This window comes from Rhynchophorus ferrugineus, unplaced genomic scaffold, assembly GCF_030347505.1.
Source record: "Rhynchophorus ferrugineus isolate W39M unplaced genomic scaffold, kcgeb_rfMv2 rfM2, whole genome shotgun sequence".
NCBI lineage: Eukaryota > Metazoa > Arthropoda > Insecta > Coleoptera > Curculionidae > Rhynchophorus > Rhynchophorus ferrugineus.
Window position 1 is genome coordinate 85,290,470 of NW_027472581.1, and position 23,565 is coordinate 85,314,034.

At 31.9% G+C, this 23,565-nt stretch overlaps 2 protein-coding genes across 15 annotated transcripts in view; one reads left to right on the forward strand and one right to left on the reverse strand.

Annotated features, from left to right (window-relative positions):
- The window catches only part of LOC143191541 (monocarboxylate transporter 9), a 49,253-nt gene extending 32,560 nt beyond the window's left edge, over positions 1–16,693 (reverse strand). For 3 of the 8 annotated variants that reach the window (XM_076396715.1, XM_076396721.1, XM_076396722.1), the window contains exon 1: positions 16,446–16,674. The gene's annotated coding sequence lies outside the window, so the exon portion shown is untranslated. Of the gene's footprint in view, positions 1–1,421; positions 1,559–5,152; positions 5,166–9,183; positions 9,308–16,445 lie in introns of those variants that run through there. The other 5 variants (XM_076396720.1, XM_076396718.1, XM_076396717.1 and 2 more) reach the window with 4 other exon arrangements.
- A 1,024-nt stretch (positions 16,694–17,717) lies between these two features.
- LOC143191542 (monocarboxylate transporter 13) lies at positions 17,718–21,379 on the forward strand. Of its 7 annotated transcripts, none has more exons than XM_076396725.1 (8): positions 17,718–17,858; positions 17,914–17,992; positions 18,243–18,411; positions 18,467–18,593; positions 18,644–18,787; positions 18,840–19,117; positions 20,510–20,861; positions 20,923–21,379. In XM_076396725.1, exons 3-8 carry the CDS (start codon positions 18,316–18,318, stop codon positions 21,261–21,263), a joined length of 1,338 nt encoding a protein of 445 aa, XP_076252840.1. In that variant the 5' UTR covers positions 17,718–17,858; positions 17,914–17,992; positions 18,243–18,315; the 3' UTR covers positions 21,264–21,379. The 7 variants fall into 7 exon arrangements, with proteins under 7 accessions (XP_076252840.1, XP_076252842.1, XP_076252844.1 ...); XM_076396727.1 differs by having other exon boundaries at positions 18,275–18,411; XM_076396729.1 differs by having other exon boundaries at positions 18,296–18,411; positions 18,459–18,593.
- The last annotated feature ends 2,186 nt before the right edge of the window (positions 21,380–23,565 follow it).

Below are 23,565 nucleotides of genomic sequence, written 5' to 3' on the forward strand. Positions count from 1 at the left end.
ACTGCCCCAGGCAAATCAACCATCAAGGATTGGTATGCTAAGTTTAGACGTGGTGAAATGAGAACCGAAGACGGTGAACTTGCAGTGGACGCCCAAAAGAGGTTGTTGCCGACGAAAACATTTAAAAAGTCTACAAAATAATTTTGAATTACCGTAAATTGAAATTGTATGAAATAGCAGACACTCTAAAGATATCAATTGAATCATATAATTCACGAATATTGGGGTATGAGAAAGCTCTGTGCAAAGTAGGTGCCACGCGAGCTCACTTTTGACGAAAAACAACGACGAGTTGGTGATCAAGCATAATAAACCCGAGTTTCCAATCGACAGTCATCCGTGTGGACTGCACGCGTCTGTATTTAGGGATGCGCATGGAACAATTTTCATTGACTACCTTGAAAAAGGAAGGACCATCAACAGCGACTACTACATAGCGTTATTGGACCGTTTGAAGGACGGAATCGCCGAAAAACGGTCGCATTTCAAGAAAAAGAAAGTGCTGCTTCACCAAGACAATGCACGGTATCAAAAATCCATGAATTGGGATTCGAATTGCTTCCTCATCCACTATATTATCCAGATCTGACTCCCAGCGACTATTTCCTGTTCTCAGATCTCAAAAGAATGCTCACTGAGAAGAAATTTTCGTCGAATGAAGAGGTGATTGCCGAAACTGAGGCCTATTTTGAAGCAAAGGACAAATCGTACTACAAAAATAGCATCGAAAAGTTGGAGGGTCGCTATAATCAGTGTATCACCCTTGAAGGGAATTATGTTGAATAAAAAAAACTAATTTTGCCAAAAAAATGTGTTTTACTATGTTAGGCCGGGGACTTTTCAATTGACCTGTTATATAAGACCGTTAACAATCATCTAAAACCACCAATGGCGAATACTTTCGAGGAATCTTATTATGTCTGAATCGAGCTAGAAAAATAAAAACTATCAGAACAGCTAAATAAACACAACATATTATTTTAACCAGATCTAGGGTGTTATTTAAGAACATTCGATCTAATAAAGAACAAAAATGGGAAGTGATTCGACAATAGTTGCACCTTTTGTATAATTAAAAGAGAATCAATTGTTAAAAAATTTTACTTAGAAATCTAGAGCTTTAGATCTATTATATAATAAAAGCATATGAATAATTATAACAACTTAACAATTCAATAATATTAAATAATATAATACCACAGAATCAATTAATAATTTAAAAAATAAAGCACAGTTATTTTGTAGTTTTAACTATTGTATAGATCTATTTATAAATACCAACAATGTAATATAAAATATCCTATGTAATAATATGAAAATAAAACAGATAATACAAACAAAACATTGCAAATCGTACAAAATAATATGAAACCAACTATCTAATACATAATCAGGTACCATATATCACGTATAATACTTACAACAATGTCATCGATATGGCGAGAATATTACTGGATTGATTTCGAACTGACACTGATCAATATCAACAAGTTTTCTCGCAGTTCAAGTTATAATGTGTTTATTTTTTCCTGCGCTATTATCATCGAAATTATTATCGTCAATTATCCACTTTAGACATTCCAATAAATAGATAAAGGAGAATGAACACGCTTAACACTCATGAAGAATGGTAAATTAACACCTCAAATCCGATGAATATACAGAGTCATTTTCAGACGTAGACTCGTCGAGACATACGGTCGGGTAAATGGGTAACGTACGAAACGGAATGTGAGTTACCGACCAGAACAACAATTTAGAATATGCTGACGCTTATTGTTAATTATAACAATTTTGTTTGTTTTTATCGAGGCAGCAAATCGAACCTAATCAGTTGGTAAAATATTGTGACGATCCCCAGCAGACTCCTGCTAATTTTCACTGTCAATTGTCGTGATATTAAAATCAAATATTGTGTTATACGAAAAACATATGATAATCCATCATATATTATTTTAAATAATCTTTTGTATACAAACATTCATAACATATATAGTACTCGTTACTATGACACTTGTTTTATCTTAATTGTTATAATTGTAATTTTCCTATAATGACATCGATATATACCGACGATCAATATAGATACCTCGATATTTTGACTAAAAATTAGTGTTGAGAACTATCGACTAGAATTGACTATCGACTGTTTAGTAACTGACTACTATTTACTATCGACTGTTTCAGTCGCTATTTTTGGTTCGACTGATTTTACTACTTTTTACCACTGACTCTTTCAGTCGACTGTTTTCAGTCGCTATTTTCGGTCCCACTGATTTTGTTACTATTTACCATCAACTGTTTCAGTCGTATTTTTAGTTACTATTTTTGGTTGTACTTGTTTCATTCGACTGATTTTTAACGTTCTGACTCTATCGTCCTAGCCGCGACCTTGACAAAAATGTACCCAATTTATGCCCAACAATATTTTGCAAGAATGTTAATGTAATAGGATAAAACGTTTAAAATTGTGAATGATAAATAGTAAAATACTTTTGACTGTTTTTATGGCAATAATACGTAATATTTGGATTACTCTCTCGATTTTTGTTCAAAAATAATTCCGTTCAATAATAAATAAAGCATTTATTTCATTTCATTTAGATCATTTTAATTATGTCATGGATTAGTTTTTTTTTCTATGATTAGGTATATGTTTAACTTTTATATAGTATTTATGGTTTTTGTACATTTTTAGTTTTCAGGTTTTGTTTAAGTGCTGTTATGAGTATTTATTATAGTAGATTATTTAAAATAGCAATTAACACATTAAAATACAATAAAACATTTGTTAGAAAAATTCCATTCCTTTTTACAGATCCTCAGAACATTCAAATATAAAAGTAATTCCACTTCGTTTAAAATTAAAATATAAATTGCATGTTATGTATTATTATTATAATAGTATTAATAGTATTCAGTAATTATTTTTTCCTTTTCTTTTTTAAAGTTAGTTCGTGAAGCAACTTATACATCTCCGTCTCGCTTATACTGCCGTTTGAAAATATAAACACATATAAAATTTACTGCCCCAAGCAATTATCTCCGTCCTTTCCTCTCTCACAATTTATACAGGAAAGGATTCGTACATCTTCGTCTGACATCACGAATTGAACAAACAACATATCTCCAAATTACTTTGGAGATATTTAATAGTAATTTCTATATTTAGTCGCTAGTTTTTTGACTATCAACTGTTTCGACTGTTTTGCGACTATCGACTATTTCGACTGTTTTCAGGCGATAGTTCCCAACACTAATAAAAATATTGATATATTGCCCAAAAAAAAAATATCGATATTCTTTAAGTATCATCAGAAAACGACACCTGGAGGTGTGAAATTTGACATGGTTAAAGCTTATATCGAGAAATAATTGTTAGGCATACATTTTTTGTGTAATATGCGCTAGCGATAAACAAATTCCAATAAAACAAAATTCGCCCAAGTCAAGCAACCAAGAACTCTTGTACTACACCACTGAATATAATAACAAAATAGCATAAGTAAGATTCAGAAATGTAACAACTTCAGAGCATCAATTATAAGTATAGATGCTCTTTCTTTACTTTTATGTTATAAACATAAAAATGGATTAATAAATAAAGTAATACATGTTCGTATATTAAAACAGAGAATATATGAATAAAATAACTTTGAAATTAATATTTCACTTTAGTATGTATATTAAAACAATAACGAACACTATTAGGCAATTTATTTTTTCACAATTTAGAAATGTATATTAAAGAAACATATTTGCAATCATTAAATTAACTATTTATTTTTCAAAACTTAGGTCTATGAAGTAAATGATCAAAATAATTGATACGTAAGTTCAAAGAACAAAATGTCATATAGTCACATATCTTATTACATTAATACAATGTTACATACTGTTAATAATTCGTAATTTCTTTTATTGGTCCTATCTGTTGCATCTATACAAGTTATGTAGTCAGTTTTATTTTAACCACTGCAAATTTTCATTACTACATTTATGTATTCATATAGTCTTTATCTTTTATCCATATTGCTCACCTAATTATCGCTGAATCTCATCTTATTTATTCAACATACAAACTCTTGGGTGTTTTAAACAGTAGCCATAATTTTTTCTTGTCAACAGATTTATTTATTTCAAACCATTATTTTATATATTTTATGTCCATCTGAAAACTGGCCCTTGAATCTTTAATTTACCTTCTTTGGCTTTCGTTAATCTACTGTTTTCAACTTTGTTTTATGTATCATGTGGGAACTAATAACTTGCCAACAAATGAGAAATTAAAATTCTATGAAGCTATTCTATAATTTTTAATATTCTATGAAACATTCATTTTAGCTGTTGATGCGCAAATTAACGTATTTATTACCTGCAATATTCGGTTAGTGGTTAGTTACAAATGCATTTATTAAAAAAACCTGAGTTGAATTAGAAGTTAAAACCACTAAAATTTACATAAAAATCGTAATAACCTTAGAAGAAGAATTACCTCTAGTACAATATACTATGTCTCCAGAATCATACCATTTATTTTCAGTCCTAAAGCAAGAACAATTTTTGTTAGTGGTTCTCTGTTCAGCAGATATCAAATTAAACCAAAAGCTGATTTCGAGATTCTAAATATTTTTCAAACAGACCGACGATTCTTGTTATTCTCAGATATTATTAATCTATATTGGGATGAAATTTTCAAATTTAATTATTATTAATTTTTCAAGGTATATACCACCTTCGGATAAAGCCTCTGAAAATTTGTTCTCTCTACAAAAAGTGTAAAATATAATTTTACGTAATCATACTATTCTTAATCGTTTTTATCTAAACTGTATCTCCTTATATAGCCGTAACTCTTTAATAGTTCCAACAATACGGGAATAATCGAAAATAACACACCTATGCTCAGCCGTATTCTTAGATGTAGCACAAGCCTTCGATAAGGTTTAGCATGAACGCTTTGTTCATAAACTACAGAATATGTTACCAAAACAACACACCGAACTACTAAAATCGTACATTACAGCCATAATGTTTAGAGTTAAACAAGAAGAAGCTTACTCTATAATAAAAGAAGCTAAAGCAGGTGTACCACAAGGAAGTGTACTAGGACTAATGCTTTATCTACTCTACACTTGTGATATACCACAAATGGAGAATATTACGACAGCTGCATTTGCTGATATGATACTGCGATTATATATGAAGACAATAGTGAAGAAGCCACACGAAAATTACAACGGGCAAGTGACAATATAAATAATTGGACACAAATTTGGAAAATAAAAATTAACGAAAGTAAACCTGTGCATGTGCAGCTAACCTACAATCTGACCGTACAAGCACCAATAACATTAAATAATACTATCATTCCATATAGCAACAATGCTAAATATCTCGGAATGAATCTTGATGCAAAACTTCTCTGGAAAGAACATATAAAGAAGAAAAAACTGAAATTGAAATATAGGAAAATGTATTGGCTAATTGGAAGAAAATCACAACTATCAGTACATAATAAATTGCTATTATATAAGCAAATACTGAGACCTATATGGACATACGGATTTCAATTATGGGGATATTCTGCAAAGAGTAACATAAACAAAATACATTTTTTTAGAACAAAATTCTGAGTGGTATTGTATGCGCACCCAAATTCTACAGGACTGACTATCTACATCGAGAGCTTCAGGTACTCAGTCAGTAAAGAAATTAAGAGAATACCTAGGGGGCATGAGAAAACACTCCATTCTCATGAGAATATTTGAAGTATTGCAACTTTTGGATACCACCAGAGCAGGACACAAAGTCAATAGAATCAAACCATCTCATCTTGTGTAGTGTTGTGTAGTGAGGTGCATATAATAAAAAAATACAGAAGTGACATGTATAAACATTATTTCGCCAGAGACTGAGATAGGGCATACGGGTCCTCCTAGTTATATACCTAGATTTAAGTTATCATAAAGACAAATTGTAGGTTAGTTGGAAACGACTAGTAACAATGTAATAATTAAATAATAAAAAAATATATATTGAAAAGGTTTAAAAGTTATTGAAAGAGTAGCATGCCAAGATGCCAAAGTGATTACACATATATAAAGGTGTAAACTACTCAGCAAAAATAGGAGAACTAGTTTTAAAAAAGGAGTAGCCATAAGCAAGAGGCAACAAACTAGGGTCTGCAGCTAAGACAATCTTTAACAGTAAAACTCAAAGATTTAGGCGAGAAATTCAAAATATAAAAAAAGATCCAGTAAACACCTACATTCAAGGACCATCAGCATATAAAGAGACCTTGGAGAGCAATTAAGAAGACTAAACGTGAAGACTAAGAGTGCTCTTTGGAAGAAAAACAAATATGTTCTGCAGTTTTCCTGGACGTAGCAAGTGTTCGATAAAGTTTGGCAACAGGGCTAGATATCTGCAACATCACATATCTGCAATAGACTCTTCAGAATTAAACCAGAAGAATATTCTGAACTAAAAGGAATATAAGCAGAAGTGTCTTAATGCAGCGGCCTGAGATATTTCCTCTACCTGCTTTATACTGGTGTCATTCCAAAACTCGAAGGAATTATGATAGCTGCATTTACAGTCGATACAGTACTGTTAGCAGTGGACAAAACCCAAGGAACATCCATAAAGATACTACAGCCAGCGATAAACTAATGCACTGGACCAAACAATGGAGAATAAAATAAAAAAAACTATATAAAACGACATAATACAATGTGGAATAATGTATATTTTTCTTTCCCAATACAACTAGATATTTGGAATTATAGAAAATATTGTAGCAATAAAGTATTTCAACAGAAATTAGTAAGGATCTGTGAAAGATCGAGTGAAATCTACAAATACATGAATGGGTTTTAACAGTGCACTTTTTAGTGAATGAAAGCAAAGCCTAACGTCAAATAATTGATATGAATCTACATTCAGAAATACTTAATGCAGTGTTACCATATCATTTTAAGCCATTTATTATATCACAAAGCTATTTCACAATACGCATGTTAGCAGAAAATCTATTTTTAGTTAATATCACTGTAAAAATATTTGTATGGTTGGCCACCACAAATTCGCACAATTTCTTATAATATTAAATATTGATGTATAAGTAATAATCGGATATAAAAGTAATTTTAAAAGTGTTTCGAAAACAATATATTTTGTAATTTGTCTCATTTCCATTTCTACCTAAAAGTTAACCATTTAACGAAACATATACTGACCCAAAAACAGGTGTTAATGAACAAATGACTGTTTTATTTATTTTAAAATCAAGTATTCTGTGACAATATCGCGTAATTTGAATGCAAGATCAATTGTTAAAGAATCAGTATTACCAGCATTGTTGTTTTTCATACCTTCAATAGATAAAATCAGACATAGAATGAAAAAAAAACATGAACATTTGTTCATGAAATGAAAGAGAACGAATTTAAAATTAGAAAAAAAAATTCCGTATCAATATTTTGAGTAAAAATCTACAGGCATAATTGTATTGTATTAGAACTGACTGGTGGTTAAAACCAAAATGTTATCAAACAAAAATTGAAAAAATTATTGAAATAAAAATGTCCTTTCATGCTTTCAGTAGCAAAAATATATCACAGTATGAAATAAAATAGAGCAAACGGGACTTCTAGCTGGCCTAAAATCTGTTTATAGCAATATTTTTATTATAACTACAGAAATTTATGAATATTTAAATTGACTAAGTTTTAGAAACAACAAGTATTTTTAAAGAACTAAAATTAACTGCATTTAACTTAAAATATTTCTGCAAAATAATAATAATAATAATAAAATAATAAAGTAATAGGCGAGCAAAGAAAACATGAATATATATTGATTATATATAACAAAAAAAATAAATAGGAATTTTGACTGGTATAATACTATTTTCGTTTATATCAACAGTGTTAGATAAGACAGATGATCAAAATTGAATACATTCTCAAGAATTAAAATTAACACATATCGTCCTTTATAATTATCACCAAAAATCGATCATATAAAACTATTTAAACAATACAAGAAAGAAAAGTTTGAATTAATTAATCATGATTGAAGGTCTAGACTACATACATTCTCAAGGAACAAAAATTAATAGCAAGATTAGCGACATAATTGACGAAATAATACAAAATTATCTCAACCACAGAAATGCATTTGAAACACAAAACAAACAGGAAAATCTTAAGATTTAAAAGAACTTTAGTATTTGAACTACATAAATATTCGACTCAATAGATTCTTTTTTAAAATTGGCTTCAATAAGCGATGATATCGTTACAATAAATAAAAATAACCAAAAGATATATCTGTAACAACTTTCTTGTTAAAGAAAGTTGATTGGAATGAAGCCATTTCATACTAATTTATAATATTTTCTATAAAAATCGGATAATTAAACAAATGTTTGAATTAATTAGTCATGACCGATCATCTGAACTACATACATTCTCAAGGAAGAAGAAATAAGACTAAATATTCTTAATCAGGAAGGATTCAATCAGGAACAGGAAGTTATTTCCATCTATATCAACATTTTAATTGAAAATGTTAAGATTTAAATAAAAATATGTTCAAAACTGAATAAATTCTTACGAACTAAAATGCTTGTTTAAAATTGGCTTCCATAAATGATGATATCAGACAAAAATATCGATACAATTAATGGAAATAGCTATAGACATGTAAATACTAAAACATATTGCGAAACAGTAAAGAATCGAAATGCAATAACTTTAACCAACAGTTTTTGTTAATGTTAACGAACCATTTATGCACCCTACGGATCAACAGGATCTCGACTGACTTAAAACAGGTCTCTAACAAAAACCGATGGGTTTATTTCGGTAATTCCGACCGAATATGGTAAATTTCCGTCGACGAAACTACCTAAACGTTCACGATAACTACCCCAAAAGTAATTTAGAAAGAAAGAACCGATCCTAATCAGATGTCGGGAGACATTTCTAATCGATAGCCGTGATAATCGGTCCTTTTTAGGTCAAAGAAAGGACAAAAATCAGGTGAAGGTGCAGCGGATCGATAGAATTTCGTCCCATCCGAGCTGACGGTATCTGATGTTGCGGATGGTCGAGGTAGCCAGCGACGAAAACGAAAGCTTAAAATTAATTACAAACAATGAGGGACAATACGTACGCATCTCACAGTGTGTGAGCACTGGTTCCTTTTAGACGAAACGATGCACCAACTCGTGTTTCTTCTTTCTATCTATCTCCAAAGGCTTCCACTGTGGTCTCCACGACGAGGCAGAGACGGTCAGACAAGGATCGATCGCTTGAGGTGGTCATATGACCGAGCGCGCGCATTCCGCCGTCGCCACAGCTGACTAGTGGAAATTTCCGCGTTGTGGAACGAGGAAAAGGCACCTCCAATTCGCATAATTTTATCCCTAGTGCTACGACAAAACCGACGCACAAAAAAAACAACAAAACAATAATAAAACATCCTATTTTATTGAGGACGTTGCCCTTTCGTTTTCTATATTCAAATAAAATAAAGATCGATGATGACTAAAAGAAAAGAGATTAATAACCTTTCGACTTTCGGAAATCACATAAAAATAGTAGAGTTAGAAATCTATTTGGAAAAAAATGTACAGCTCAGGAAAAAAATGCTCTGGATAACTTGAAATATGTCTTCAGCACAACGATGCTATAAAAATATCAAAAAATGAATTACAATAAACCTAATCCAGCTGGTATTGATTTTTTGATGTATTTTAAAGTCTCCTTTTTACCAACGAGGGTTTATTTGGACTGGACCCACCGTTTAACGTGAGCTCCGAACTACGGTCCTTGGCATTAAGCCTGGCCAATGACCAACTTAGAGACCATATCAGAAGACATCCGGTCTTACCCAGCCTGGTTACTGGCGTGACTGGGATGCTTATTCATTGTCAGATTTTCCACTGTTACCTATAAACATATTTACAATTACAATTACAAACATAAAGTACGATAGTAGGAGGACCGTCCTGTTGCCTTAACCACTGCGCCACCAAACTGGCTTGTATCGATTTAAAAAAGATTACATTTTCACTTAACCTGCTTTATATGTCTGTATGGTCAATGTTAATTATAAGTTGTTAATATTGATTAATTGTACTAAATTATTAGGGCCAGTACTCCTATTTATGTCATTTACAGTTTATTATATTTGTGTGAATAAATGATAGTATTATTAAAGGATTATTTTATTTTAAATAGGTACCGGTATCATTATTAGTTACTAGTGGTTTTGTGAAGTGGCAATACGATCGAAATGTAAGTAATGCTCCAGTACTTTCGCTATGTTTTGTCTACGAATTTATATTTTATTAATGGTTCGACTCGATTGCCTCAAATTTTCAACTTTTCAGGATTGGTGAGGCTTTGGACACGTCTCCAGGAATATGTAGAAAGATACAAACGTTCTTACTGTACTCCACACATTCCCAGAGAGAGACTGCAGGAGGCTATAGTTGGAGTTTTAAAGTGTGTCGTCAAACAAATTAAAATTAAAATCCGTAATGAAAAGCGTCCTGAGGCAAACCGTATTGGCAAATGTTGCAAAAAAGGAATCACCACACTTCATACCGATCGAAAAAAACATCTGGCTCAAAAATCGTTGTTCATTTGACTACGATAATAAACGACAAGAGTGTAGAGATTTCGAAAAGGACAATGCGGAGACCGTTGGTTGAAAAGAATCTATTAGGACGGCGACCTTTTGAACAATACAATTTTGGTCAATAATGATTTTCTGATATTAATTTATTAATTTACAGGTGTGCTTTTCCGACGAAGGAACCTTCCAAATTTTAATTGGTGAAAGTTCTTTTATAAGACGACGCCCTGGTGAACAATTCCAAGCCGATTCCCTTGTAGAGGGGGTTAAATACCCGGTTAGTATCGTGGTGTGGTCTGCTTCCTCGTCCAAAGACATGAAACGCATATGCATTGTAAAAGGAACAATAAAACAGGACGATACAAGCGAGTACTACAAATCCGGTTACTACCGTAGATCAATGAATGATTCCCTGACGATCACAACTACATTTTTATGCATCATTCGACACCGTGTCACAAAGCCAGAGGTATTACTGCATATTTGGCGAAAAAAAGCACTATTTTGCATTGGCCAAGGGAATCACCATACATGAATCCGATAGAAAACATGTGTGAATTAGCCAAACAAGTGATTGAAAAAGAAGGGATGACCACCAAGCAGCAGCTAATTGGAACTATCGTCAGAAAATGGCATCACAACGCGAAACTCGAGGAAGATGAGAAAACATGTAAAAAAAACATGAAAACATGAGAGCATGCCCCGATACATAGAATGACTAAAACGAAGAGCACAAAACTGTCTTGTATTTTTTTGTAGTTTTTATGATCCCAAGAGATTACAGATACAAATAAATGATATATAAGAGACTCTCAACTAATCATTTGTTACAGAAATCTAATTAAACTAGAAAATTAAATAATCTCAATATTGTCTCTAATAATTTAACCACCCACTGTATATTCGACATTTCTTGAAGTTTCGGTTGAGTATGGAAAAGTTAAAAGGGATGAGCTTCAAATTCGGACATTTAGGGAAGATACAACCTTTACAGAAGTTGTGACTGTATAATTCAGAAAAGGAAGCATGGAGAGGTCTTGTGTTGATAGAAAAGTTTCTAGATAACTATAAAGGCAGAAATAATACATAAATTATTGCAAAATATGTTAAAAAATTTCAAAACTTTGGAAAAGTATAAGCATAAAGTTATGCTGTCTCCACTGTTGCAGATAACTGAGATTATATAGAAAAGGAACTGAGATTGTATGCGGTTATATATTGTACGACGATCACTATTTATATTTCGGGAATAGGAAAAAAACAAATAGTTAAGCTGCGAACATATTTTTATTGTTTTTCAAAGTACTCGCCACGATGATCGATACACAGACAACAAAAAGAAGTCAATGGGCGCCAAATCAGGGCTGTGCGACGGATGACCCATCCATTCGATGTTTTGAGTGCTCAAATGGTTTCATGTTTGAGAGCTCGCATTGTCATCATGAAGAACAATCCGGCATCTCTTGTTTGATTTCCTTATTTCACCGAAGTTTTCCCGAAGAAACAGGCCACCATTTTCTTTGAAGTGCTTCGTACGCGAACAACTTTTGTTGGATTTGGTTCATCTTGGAACACCCATACAGTCAACTGCTCTTTACTTTCGAACTCATACGAATATATCCATGATTCGTCACCTGTCACGATTTCATAAACGTATTTCGAAGCACCGCGATTGAATTTCATAAGCATTTCTTTGCACCAATCGACACGAGCTTTTTTTGAGCGATTGTCAAATTGTGTGGTATCCAACGCGAACATAACTTCACAGCTAAGTATTCATTTAAAATACCATATATGCTGGTGGAACTAATGCTTAGGGATGCCTTAATCTGACAATAGGTGACATGACGATTTTGCGACAAAATGTTCTGGGTATGGATATCGTGAAAAATGTCAAACTTTACGATGGAACCGTCAGATGGACTCACATGACAACAGTATTGCCAATTCCCGAAATATAAATAGTGACCCTCGTATTATTCGGATCGTACTTTCTTTATTAACAAAAATTGTTAATATATATTAATATTGTCCAAATACTCCATTGTTTACTATAACTTTTTCTCATCTTTTTGGCAATATTGCCATACCATGTTGAAAGAACGATGTTGGTTTTACAGCAGTCCAATTATGGATCCATTTTCACACTTCTTCAGCATTTCGAAACAGTGGTATAGCCAAATGCTGTATCGATCTGTACCAACAATAGTCAGGAGGAGTTATGTTTGATGAGTAGATTGGATGTCGCAGAAGTTCCCATAGGAGCTGCAACAGTGCATCATCACTACCCTTAAAACATCTAACAATAAGTAGGCATACAAGAATATGACTATACGTTTATTAGTCACTATTACTAGTCTTTTTACAACAATGCATATTTCAATTTGTTCAAATGGCAAATGATTGGTAAACATCTGATAAAATAGTTTCATTCTATTTTAGTAGCTCGTAATACAATACACGATATGTAGAGCAAAACTTAAAATAGCGATAAGATTGTCAAAATAGGTACACTTTCTATCGTCAGTCACAATATACTACAAAAACACTTCTATTTTTATTTTTATCTGGTTTTAATGAAGATACGAGAATATGGTTGTGAACATCCTCAAGAGATGCATCACTAAAGTGCAATAAAGATTCGAATTTTAAAAATCCTTTAAAATTAATTTATCAGCCATATATTACCAGAATGGTTAAAAAACAAAAACGAATAAAAAGATTGTTAATGAAAAAATTCACAAAAGATAAAGAGCACATAATGCCTAATATCAACTGTTCGTCGTATTCCATCAGTGTTCATCTCCAGACCACCAATATGAGGTTGCGAGTAGAAAATAAAGACGGTATAGAAACAAAAGATCTGAATAAACTTTGGTCTTGGCCTGATTTTGAAGAAGAAACTGATGAATTGCATAGACTGAGTCAAATGGAGTTGAGTGAACTTATTCGAGATCGAGATTTCTCCAAAGTTATAACAATGGACTCCTCATCAAAGTCAAATCAAGGTGTCCGACCTCAAGAATTTTTAAGACAACGACTTAAAATGCAAATATCATCAGCGAAATAACAATCAACTTTTAAATGTTGTTAGCGTACGTAATTAAGATTATGTAAATAACAATGTTATTAATATGATAAATTTGTCAGTCCAAATTCGGATAGACAATCCTAAAGTTTATCTGTTTTATTATGTGCCCTAATGTTAATAATTTCTTTTTACTTTGTATTCAGACAACAAACAATCGACATATTCAACAGATATGACTACATTTATTTAAAAAACCAATATGTAATCATTACTTCACTTCTTTATTGATAAATTAACAAAAGCATTTTCCAAAAACATGTTTAAAAAACAAATACATATACAATAAAAAAATTCACAACAAACACCAGGAAAGATTAACTGGGTTCATCTGGTATTAATTTATCAATAACCTCAAAAACATACATCAGATTAATTAGTTTCAATGGAGTGACAACGACTGATAACGGTTCAATGTTATTAGTTTTTATTTTGCTGTATGTCATATCAAGTTCAAATATGAACAAATTATTTTTTATGTGACAATCTATTAATAATCATCAGCGTATTTGAACATTAGCCAAATTTATAAAATTAAGCGATAAATTAAATATATATTTTTCTATATAAGCACGGTGAATTAATTTTGAGCGATTTAGAATATATGGCGTAATTGATAAACCTAACAAAAACAGTCATCGCCGGCTTGGTCGGCGCAGTGGTAAAGGTGACAGATTTATGTTGATGATTGTTTAATATTTGTGACTGTCCTAGACAAGCGTGCAAAATCCGACAAGGAAAATGATCCCAGTCACGCCAATAACCAGGCTGGGTAAGACCGGATGTCTTCTGGGATGATTTCTAAGGCCGAGGAGCGTGGTTCGGAGCCTACGTTAAACAGTAGGTCCGGTGCAGATAAACCCTCGTTAGTAAAAGGAGACTTATAGGAGATATATATAAAAAAACGTCACCAAGATTTTATTCCGACATTTCAATACTTTTACGTTTCTGGATAGTAATAAACCTAAAATATGCGTGCCAGAATATCATGGCATTTTAGCTATTAGCTATTTATTTATTTAGCTATTGGCATTTTATAATTTACATTATTTGACTATAACAACTTGTTATAATTGATTATATTGCTAATTAAATATAGTTTTTGAATAAGTACTAATGATTAAATAATGATGAAGCCAAGGAATGTTTTGCGAACGTTTTAAACATTGTTGTACAACACTGAACTGTTTAGCAGCATTTGCTCTGATTGAACAAAGTAGGCAAGTATTAATACAGGAAGTACATTTTTGTAGGAAATATGTGTGAGGCAGCTGACGCCTTAGACATCAGAAAGTGTTTACAATTTTACTCAAAAATTTGAACATGCGAAGATCGCTTTTGAAGCCAGTTTCTGAACACTGCTTAGGGCAGTTCGAAGGAAATACAAATGATACTTTACGTTTAAAGATTAAATATATAAAACAGGTCATTATTCGACTGATTGAGGGTAGAAAATAAAAAAACAACTGCCTCATATACAGAAGAAAGTAGTGCTGCTTCCCCATCGATAAAAAGGATATTTAAATTGAAAGAAGTACAGTTCAAACTGCTTCCCCACCCACTGTACTTTCCCGACCTAGATCCCAGCAACTTCTGTGTTTTTTAGGAGGTTTTGCTGAAAGGAACTACTTATTTCTGAAGCAGAGATCTATTTTGAATGCATATTCTGGTATGTTGTACCACTCTTAAAGACGAATATATTGGTGCATATAGTTTTTGAGGGTTAAGTAGGGTTTCCAAAAATATGTTTCTTTCATTCTCTTTTATTGAACGACATAATTAATTCAGAAAGACAATCGAGAACTATTTGAAATATACGGTAAGCTTTGTTCACTGATAAAAGTATATGATATAGTCTTTTAAAATAGTTCAGTTACTACCATAAAATTTTAAAAAATAATAATGGTCAATAGCCATTTTTTCATACATTTTTTGAACACATAGAAGCAGTTTATAACATTGTTGGTATTAATAACAAACGACCCATTCCAGAATGGTACCATACAAATCTCGCCCTACTTGCCAAAGTTCTATTCCCTTGACTGATTAATTTTTTTCAAGCTGAAATAGCAATACTGAACTTTTATCAAATGGATAGCTATTAATGGACTTATTATCAGTTATTTTGTAGCTTAAATTAATTAATTAATTGTAAGGAATTTAATTTAAAAAACTCTTAATTTTAAATCTTAACAAAAGACACTAAATTAAACCCTCTATGAAAAATTCATATAAAATGTCAAACATGATAAAAGGTTATTACAGTGCTCTGTAATAATGGGGTTAAAATTAAAAATACTACCATCACTGGTCTTTTAAGTATGCATATAAACTGTGTAATTAATTAACGAGGTTTAACGAACCTAAAATTACTATAGAACAATTATATTGTGTAACATTTGACACATCATTTTTTTTTGTTACTGACAAAAATTACCACTGGTTAAATTACACCTACCCCATCGCTAGTTTTAAATTATAGTTCTTATAACTCTCCCTTTTATACAGGTTATTGCTTTCACTCAGGTGCAACTCTCCAGTGAAAACAAAGAAAGATTTTTTGGGAGAAAAATTTTTCCTCTGGGTGTTTGTTATTCACCAAGAACATCAGCTAATTTTAAATAATATATATCTGGTCTTTATCTGGGCAAACGAATGACCGATGCGATGTATTGTTACTAGTACGAATTATACTTTTACTTACCACTTTATAATTGTGTAAATATCACAGGTACAAGCACAGATAGGTCATGTATCTTCTTCAATGGATGTATGTAGACCGAATAATCCCGTTTATTTCACTGTTGGTCTACTATGAAGACGCGCACTTTATATTGCACAAAATATTTAAGATTATCGATGGGTCCGTGTTGGCCATAGTCAAAAACTATGAACGTCCCGTCCACCTTCGACGTAGCATCGATGGGGTCTGTGGGTGCCCCGACCATAGACAAGTTCTGATAAAGCAACGCGATCAGATGGGATTGTTTTGAAGGCGTGGCAACACCGCAAATCGAAATACAAAGTCCGTTGCGGCAATTCTGCGAATTCGGACTAAAAACCTCCCGTCTCGAATTCGATACATATCCGTTATCTCCTCGAAATTATACCTGTATCTGGAAAATAGGCTCGTTTACAATAAGCTATTTTTTAGGTAAATTCAGCTCTATCGTCGAGTTGCCAATTTTTCGCATGACTTTACGCTGATAAATAATATAACAAAACTAAAAAAACTGATATAGTTTTATAAACATAATAATAATGTTCATAACGGGTGTTATACATTCATAAATACACAATAATAATAAATAAGGTTTTTAATAGAGTAAAACTTATGCAGCTTGAATTATAATTACTTGTATTGCTGGCTGCCGGAAATAAAAATTATATAAATATTTTAAAGTAGCAAACAATAACATTATAATATAATAAATATTAATAATAACTTTTAATAGCTTTTAGCGTCAACAAATGTTTTAATAGTTATATCTACAAACTTTAAACTAATCATCAATATATCAATTTTCAAAGTTCTACTATGGCGCCATCTCATTGTTCAGTCATGTGTTTCCCTTTTTTCAAGATTAATAGTATGTGTTGCATAATTCAGGTATCAATATATACTATCCAAAAACTATATAGGCATCCTAATATACAACTAAAATATAATATTAGAGTTGTGAACTATCGTTTGGAAACAACTATCGACTGTTATAATTGTCTAATTTACTATCGACTGTTTAGTCGGAATTTTCGGTCCGACCAGTTTAATTCGACTGGATTTTAATGTTCTGTCTTTTGCCCCTGAAAGTAATGTAGCGAATATATACTTATATAAATTTATATATTATATACAGGGCATAGATAATCAATTATCTCTGTACTTTCCTATCTCAAAATTAATACAGCGGATGCGAAATAATTCAGTGGTTAATTTTTTGACTACAAACTAGTCTGTTTTGTCACTATCGACTGTTTTCAATATTGTCGTCGATAATTTTCAACGCTATGTAATATTAACATACAAAACAAAAGTATATAAATAAAAATGAATTTGTCCGACGTAGTTAACGATGATTTTGTTCCCGCAAGCCTCTATTATAAAACACCAACTATTGTATGTATCTTCTTTACTAGTTAAAATATATCACAAGTCAATTATTTTTCCAAAGTTTGGCCTAACAACTTATTTCCTGAATGAAACGTGATTGCTGGCATAAATACTGTTTAGTTCCTAGTTTTAGAGAAATGGTAAGTTATTTTGTAGTTTTTTTTTTGTCATGTCACTATCAGAATTAAATATCTTTAGATATCAGATCAGATAATCTGAGCAAATAATACATGTTCATTGATCATTTTCTTCTTTAATTATCAAAAAAGGATTTGTTTGTACAATGATATTATACCTGTTTTCTTAGCAACTGTTTGGTTAAGATTAAAATTTATTATTTAAATGTTATTTGTTAACCATTACTGTTAGATTAAATTAATTGTCTGGTAGAGTTTCAACTACTTTTAACAAAATGCTGTAAGAGAAAGACCATTCAATTTTAGACAGACCCAAGATTGGAAGGATGGACAGTGATCAAGTCAAACAAAAAAAGCCAGAGGTTTATTACCCAGATGGTGGATATGGTTGGGTTATAATTGGTGCTATAATCCTCATCAATGTAAGTAAATACAGAGTATTTGCATTTTAGAGATAAAACAGAAATAGAATTATAGGTAAGTCTACTAACTTTGATACCATGCTTTGGGATAATATTCAGTGCAGAATTTAAAGAATGGGGTATAACGGCAGCTCAAACTTCATTCCTCCTTCATCTCCAAAGTTCATTGTTTTGCTGTTTTGGTAAGAAAACTGTGTGAAGGTGTTCGCACAATTTAATCAACTTATTTCAGGTTTTTTTACTAGTCCTTTGTTGAAAATATATGGAATGCGTAAGATAGCATTCTGTGGATCATGTCTGATGAGTTTGGGTCTGTTTTTAACCTGTTTTGCTTCTTCTTACCTTTATTTGATATTTTCAGTTTCGATTTTAACAGGTAAGATTGTTGTTTTTTTTATCGGGTCCTATTTCATTCAAAACTTTTTTAGGTATAGGACAGGGCACTGTGATGCCTGCCACATACTTAGCTACTTATAGTTACTTTAAGAAAAGACTGACCATAGCTACTAGTTTATCGGTTACTGGCGCAAGCATGGCCCCAATATTTATGCCTAAAGTTACTGATATATTGTTAAGCCACTTCGGACGAAAAATTACGATACTATTTCTCTTCATAATTTCACTATTCTCTCTGATTGGATGCTTCTTACTAAAACCTGTGGAAAATCCGCACACAGCCGACGAAGAACAACGTTTAAGAAGTGAGGTTAGTATATTGATTTATTTGTTTATTATTTTACTAAAAAAACAGGTAAGTTAAAAAGATACTGATGCAGAAATTGGAATATTCTTTACATGCTAACTCTCAGAAGCGAACGACATTTAATTTGTTTGTTCTAATTGTCGTTGTTTGAAAATAACTGATTTAAATATATTAAAATGTTTATTCAAAAAATATAACCATAGAGTATTTTAAAAAAAACTATATGGTTTATTTTTGGTTAATTTTTTATGGTAATTTTTTTCTTTAAAGAAAAGAATCCCCTCAAGGTAGTTATTAAATTTCTTAATTGATGACATTTTAACAAATTTGTGCTTAATCCTTCTTTGGTATTGTTTTATGAGATGATAACTATTTTTAAATGACTGTTATAACTGCGAGAATCTGAAAAACAAACCTCTTAGTACTAATTATTAAACTAATACAATATATTACTACCGTTTTTTGAATTTGTACAGATGTAGAAAACATCCTTGTTGAGGTTCTGGAAACATGAAAGTAGGAAATGGGAAACAGGGAATAGGCAGATGGAACTTAGAAATTAACAGTAAGAATATGCAGAAAGATGGGTACTGGATGACTTGATATAAATTTACCGTTACCTGGGGTTCATTTAAATGTCGACAGCGCTTGCTTCGAACATCCTGATTGTAGTCCTGGTGGTACAATGCGAATAGGCACTACAAATATAGTAAGATAGTTTAGAAATGAATGGTGACAATTATGAACAGTAATATGATTGACTCCTTGAATTTACTTTCTATATAATTTTGTTTTTGATCCACCTCCATTTGTACATATTATTGAATCGCATTGGCTTTGCATCACAGGGAATAAGTTAAAAGTAGCGACATCTAGATGTTGGACGTCGCGAAACATTTCCTCAAAATTTCCTATAGATTTAAATCTCTATTTCTCTGTTAATATAACAATGGTAATAGTTACTATAGCAACACAAGTATCACAAATAAGTCAACCTAAAACGGTTATTGAAACACTCTTGTTGTTAAAATATTTTATGAACAGTTTGAGCCAATCTAGCGACACTTACCTAATTTTACACTAAGACACTGGCAAGATAACGCACTGCATAACTACTTTATAATGTCTGAGTGATTTTTCCTTTGAGATACATGTTTTCTGCCACACTACAAATAAGGATCCAAAGGTCCATATAACGGAGAAAATTAATATTTTACCAAATAATATATATATTACCAAACAGTCATATAACAAGTGAAAAAACATATCGATCATATATTTACATTAACAAACACTAATTCGGTGCAAAAATACTTCAACGTTCATTGAACAGTGGTAGTTTAGGACTGTGATTATTTTTATAATATTGTTGGTTGCATAATGTACTTTTTTTAGAATAAAGGAAACGGGAAAACTGAGGATAAGGCAACAAAAAAGTCTCAAAGCATATGGAGCATATTGTTCCACGCGTTTGACCTCCACCTTCTCCAGGATGTGCCCTTTGTTCTCATCGTCTTCGGTTTGGGCGTTACTTTTGCTTCGGAGCTAAATATCATCCTGATGTTACAGTTCATTCTGCAGGAACTGTCGTTGTTCGAGAGAAGCGAGACTGCCATAGCTATGTCTGTGATGAGTATTAGCGACATTCTCGGTCGATTGGTGGTTCCCATGGGGGCACATTATTTTGACGCGCCCCCTAAGCTTATGTATGGGGTGGCGCTGGTTGTGGCTAGCATGGCAAGAACTGGTAAGTGTACTGAATATAAAACATAATACACGGTGTCGTATAAGGGAAATTTTTGTTTCAGTGTTAGCTTTGTGGAGTCAAAACGCGACTTTGGTATTTGCCGTTATTGCCGTAGTGGGACTGACCAAAGGTACTCGAGCAGTCTTCCAATCTGTGATTATACCAAAATATGTACCTTTAGAAAAAGTGGCGGGAGCCAATGGCATTAACATGTTCTTTACTGGAGCTGTTTCATTGGTCATTGGACCCTTAATTGGGTTAGTTCATGACAAGACTCACTCCTATACTTACGCATTGCATTCATCCTCATTGTTATCCCTATTCTGTGTAACATTATGGATCGCAGAAGCTACTTATGAAAAGAAGAGAAAACCTATTAAGGGCCAAGAGAATGGTGTCTAAATTCTTTCATTCGGAAGAATCACTATGATAATACTCATCCAATGGATGGAAACACAAACATACAAAAGAAACAAACATATTTTTATTTATAAAAAGAAATATATTCAAGATAACCGGATTTTGTTTTATTTCTTTATAACTTCATTATAGAAACTAACGCGTTTAAGCGATTTTAATTTAAACACAGCTTAAATAATATCTAGCAAATATTTATAAAAAAATAAATGTGTTAAAAATGTGGGTTGAAATTCGCCTGGGCTTAGATGTACCTTAGGTTGTCGATTTCTATAATTTCTTCCTAGTCCTACTGTCTCCCTACTGCATAATCTCAAAAGAAATGACGTCGGTAACCAGGCTGTGCAAGACTGGATGGTCTCTATGTTAATCACTAGCTAATCGGTAGGCCTAAAGCTGAAAATTGTGAATCGCAGACCGCGTTAAAAAAAACTTGCTAAAAAGGAGACTTAAAAGTATAACAAAAAGAAAGATAACGATTTTGTTTTATTTCTTTACGACTTCATTATAAAAAGTTAGCATACTCAATGGGATTTGTTTTAAACAAAGCCTTCTAGATTATACACACCTACAATATAAGTCTTTATATTTGTTCTATTATATAATGTTTAAAGGACAAATCTAATTAGGGACGTGGTGAAACACAAAGTGATTTTTGATTAGAGGTCGTTTACCATTAATTAAGGTTCAAGTTCCACATCTTACATTTAATAATATATGCGTCACTTTTTGTGTTTCCTTTTAATTCTGCTCTGTGTAATTTGGTGAACTGTAAAAATATGACATATTATTTCAAGGTCTCCTAGATGGTTTTCTTGTTGATTCACTTGATTATTCCGTGTAACTGTTTTCTCTAAACTTTTCGGATGAAATGTATTACTAGCGGTTATGTTTAAAACACAAAGTAGAAGGAATAATAAACTGTTCCCAAATTGTTAATGGAATATCAACAGTTCACCGTAAAAAGTTGTTTTAAAATGCGATGGTTATAAAGAGCGAAAATATAATTATCTCGTGTATAACGACTTAAAAATAAGAACACTACGGTTCATCAAATAGGTATTGTTCTGATTCAAATTTGCAATGACATTAACAAAAAGGAAAACGATGATAAGAGTTAAGAAAATACCACAAAATCTTTTTAAATAAGCCATACATGCGAAGTTAATTCCTGATTGTTGTTATGCTAAGCTGATAACTATATATAAATAGTTCACAGACATCCACATGTCATTCCTTGTAAGTAAATGAACACTAAGAAAAACTTGATCTTGTTTAATATTAACAATAGATTATATTTGCGGTTTCTACAGATAACAAAGTATAAGCTATTATATAATATATTCTTTACAATGTACAGTATATCATAAATATGAGATGGCATTCCGTCAAATATTTTGACAGTGACATTTGTTTTTGACATATGTAATTTTTTATATATAATAATTTCAGATGAATGAATGGCTATATATTTTGGATATATCTTACGAAATACTTTCATTTTAGAAAAAGAAGTAGCAGTCCTATGACACCAAACCAGGTACTTTTTCAGTTTAAATGAACAGTAAATTAACACTAATAACTTATGGTTAAATTATTTTATCGCATCATAATTTCCAAGAGTACTTTTTAAGAATAATGTTATGATCTCAGTGTTACCAAGATTTATTATTGATTGAATTGATGTGGTTTACTTTCAACACTTAACGTTTCGGTTGAAGTATTGTCAGTAATGTTTTCTAACCCGATGTTATTTTAGGGTCTCTGTTACATTTCCTGTTTTCTTATTATGTTACCTGGGTTAGGTTTGATTTCCCTTGAGACAGAGATACTTAAGTGGTTCGAGTCCCTTTGTGCGATTAGTCACTGTCTGTTAACCTGTCAAAATCGGGATATTGTCAAGATAGTGCAGTAGGCGGTGCAAGTGCATTTCGTGTTTATTGAAATTCTTCTGTTTTTGATTTAGTAATAAGGATTTAGTTGGTTTCATAGCTGACCTACGGTTTTATATAAGCGATGTTGATTTTTTAAATGAAGATATTTCCATAATTCTATAATTACAGTGAAATTAAAAAAAAAAGGAAATCTTTTATATTATTTTTAATTTACATCGATGAAACTACTGAAGCTACTTGAGCATCCAGGTTAAGGAAACATAATGTTGTATTAATAAGGATGCAAAAAAAGACTGGACAGAATGTATAAATATGAAATGAGGGCTTGAGAGGAGAAAATAAGAAGCACAAATAAAATGAACAAATGCCTTAACAAGCAGTAAAATAATTGC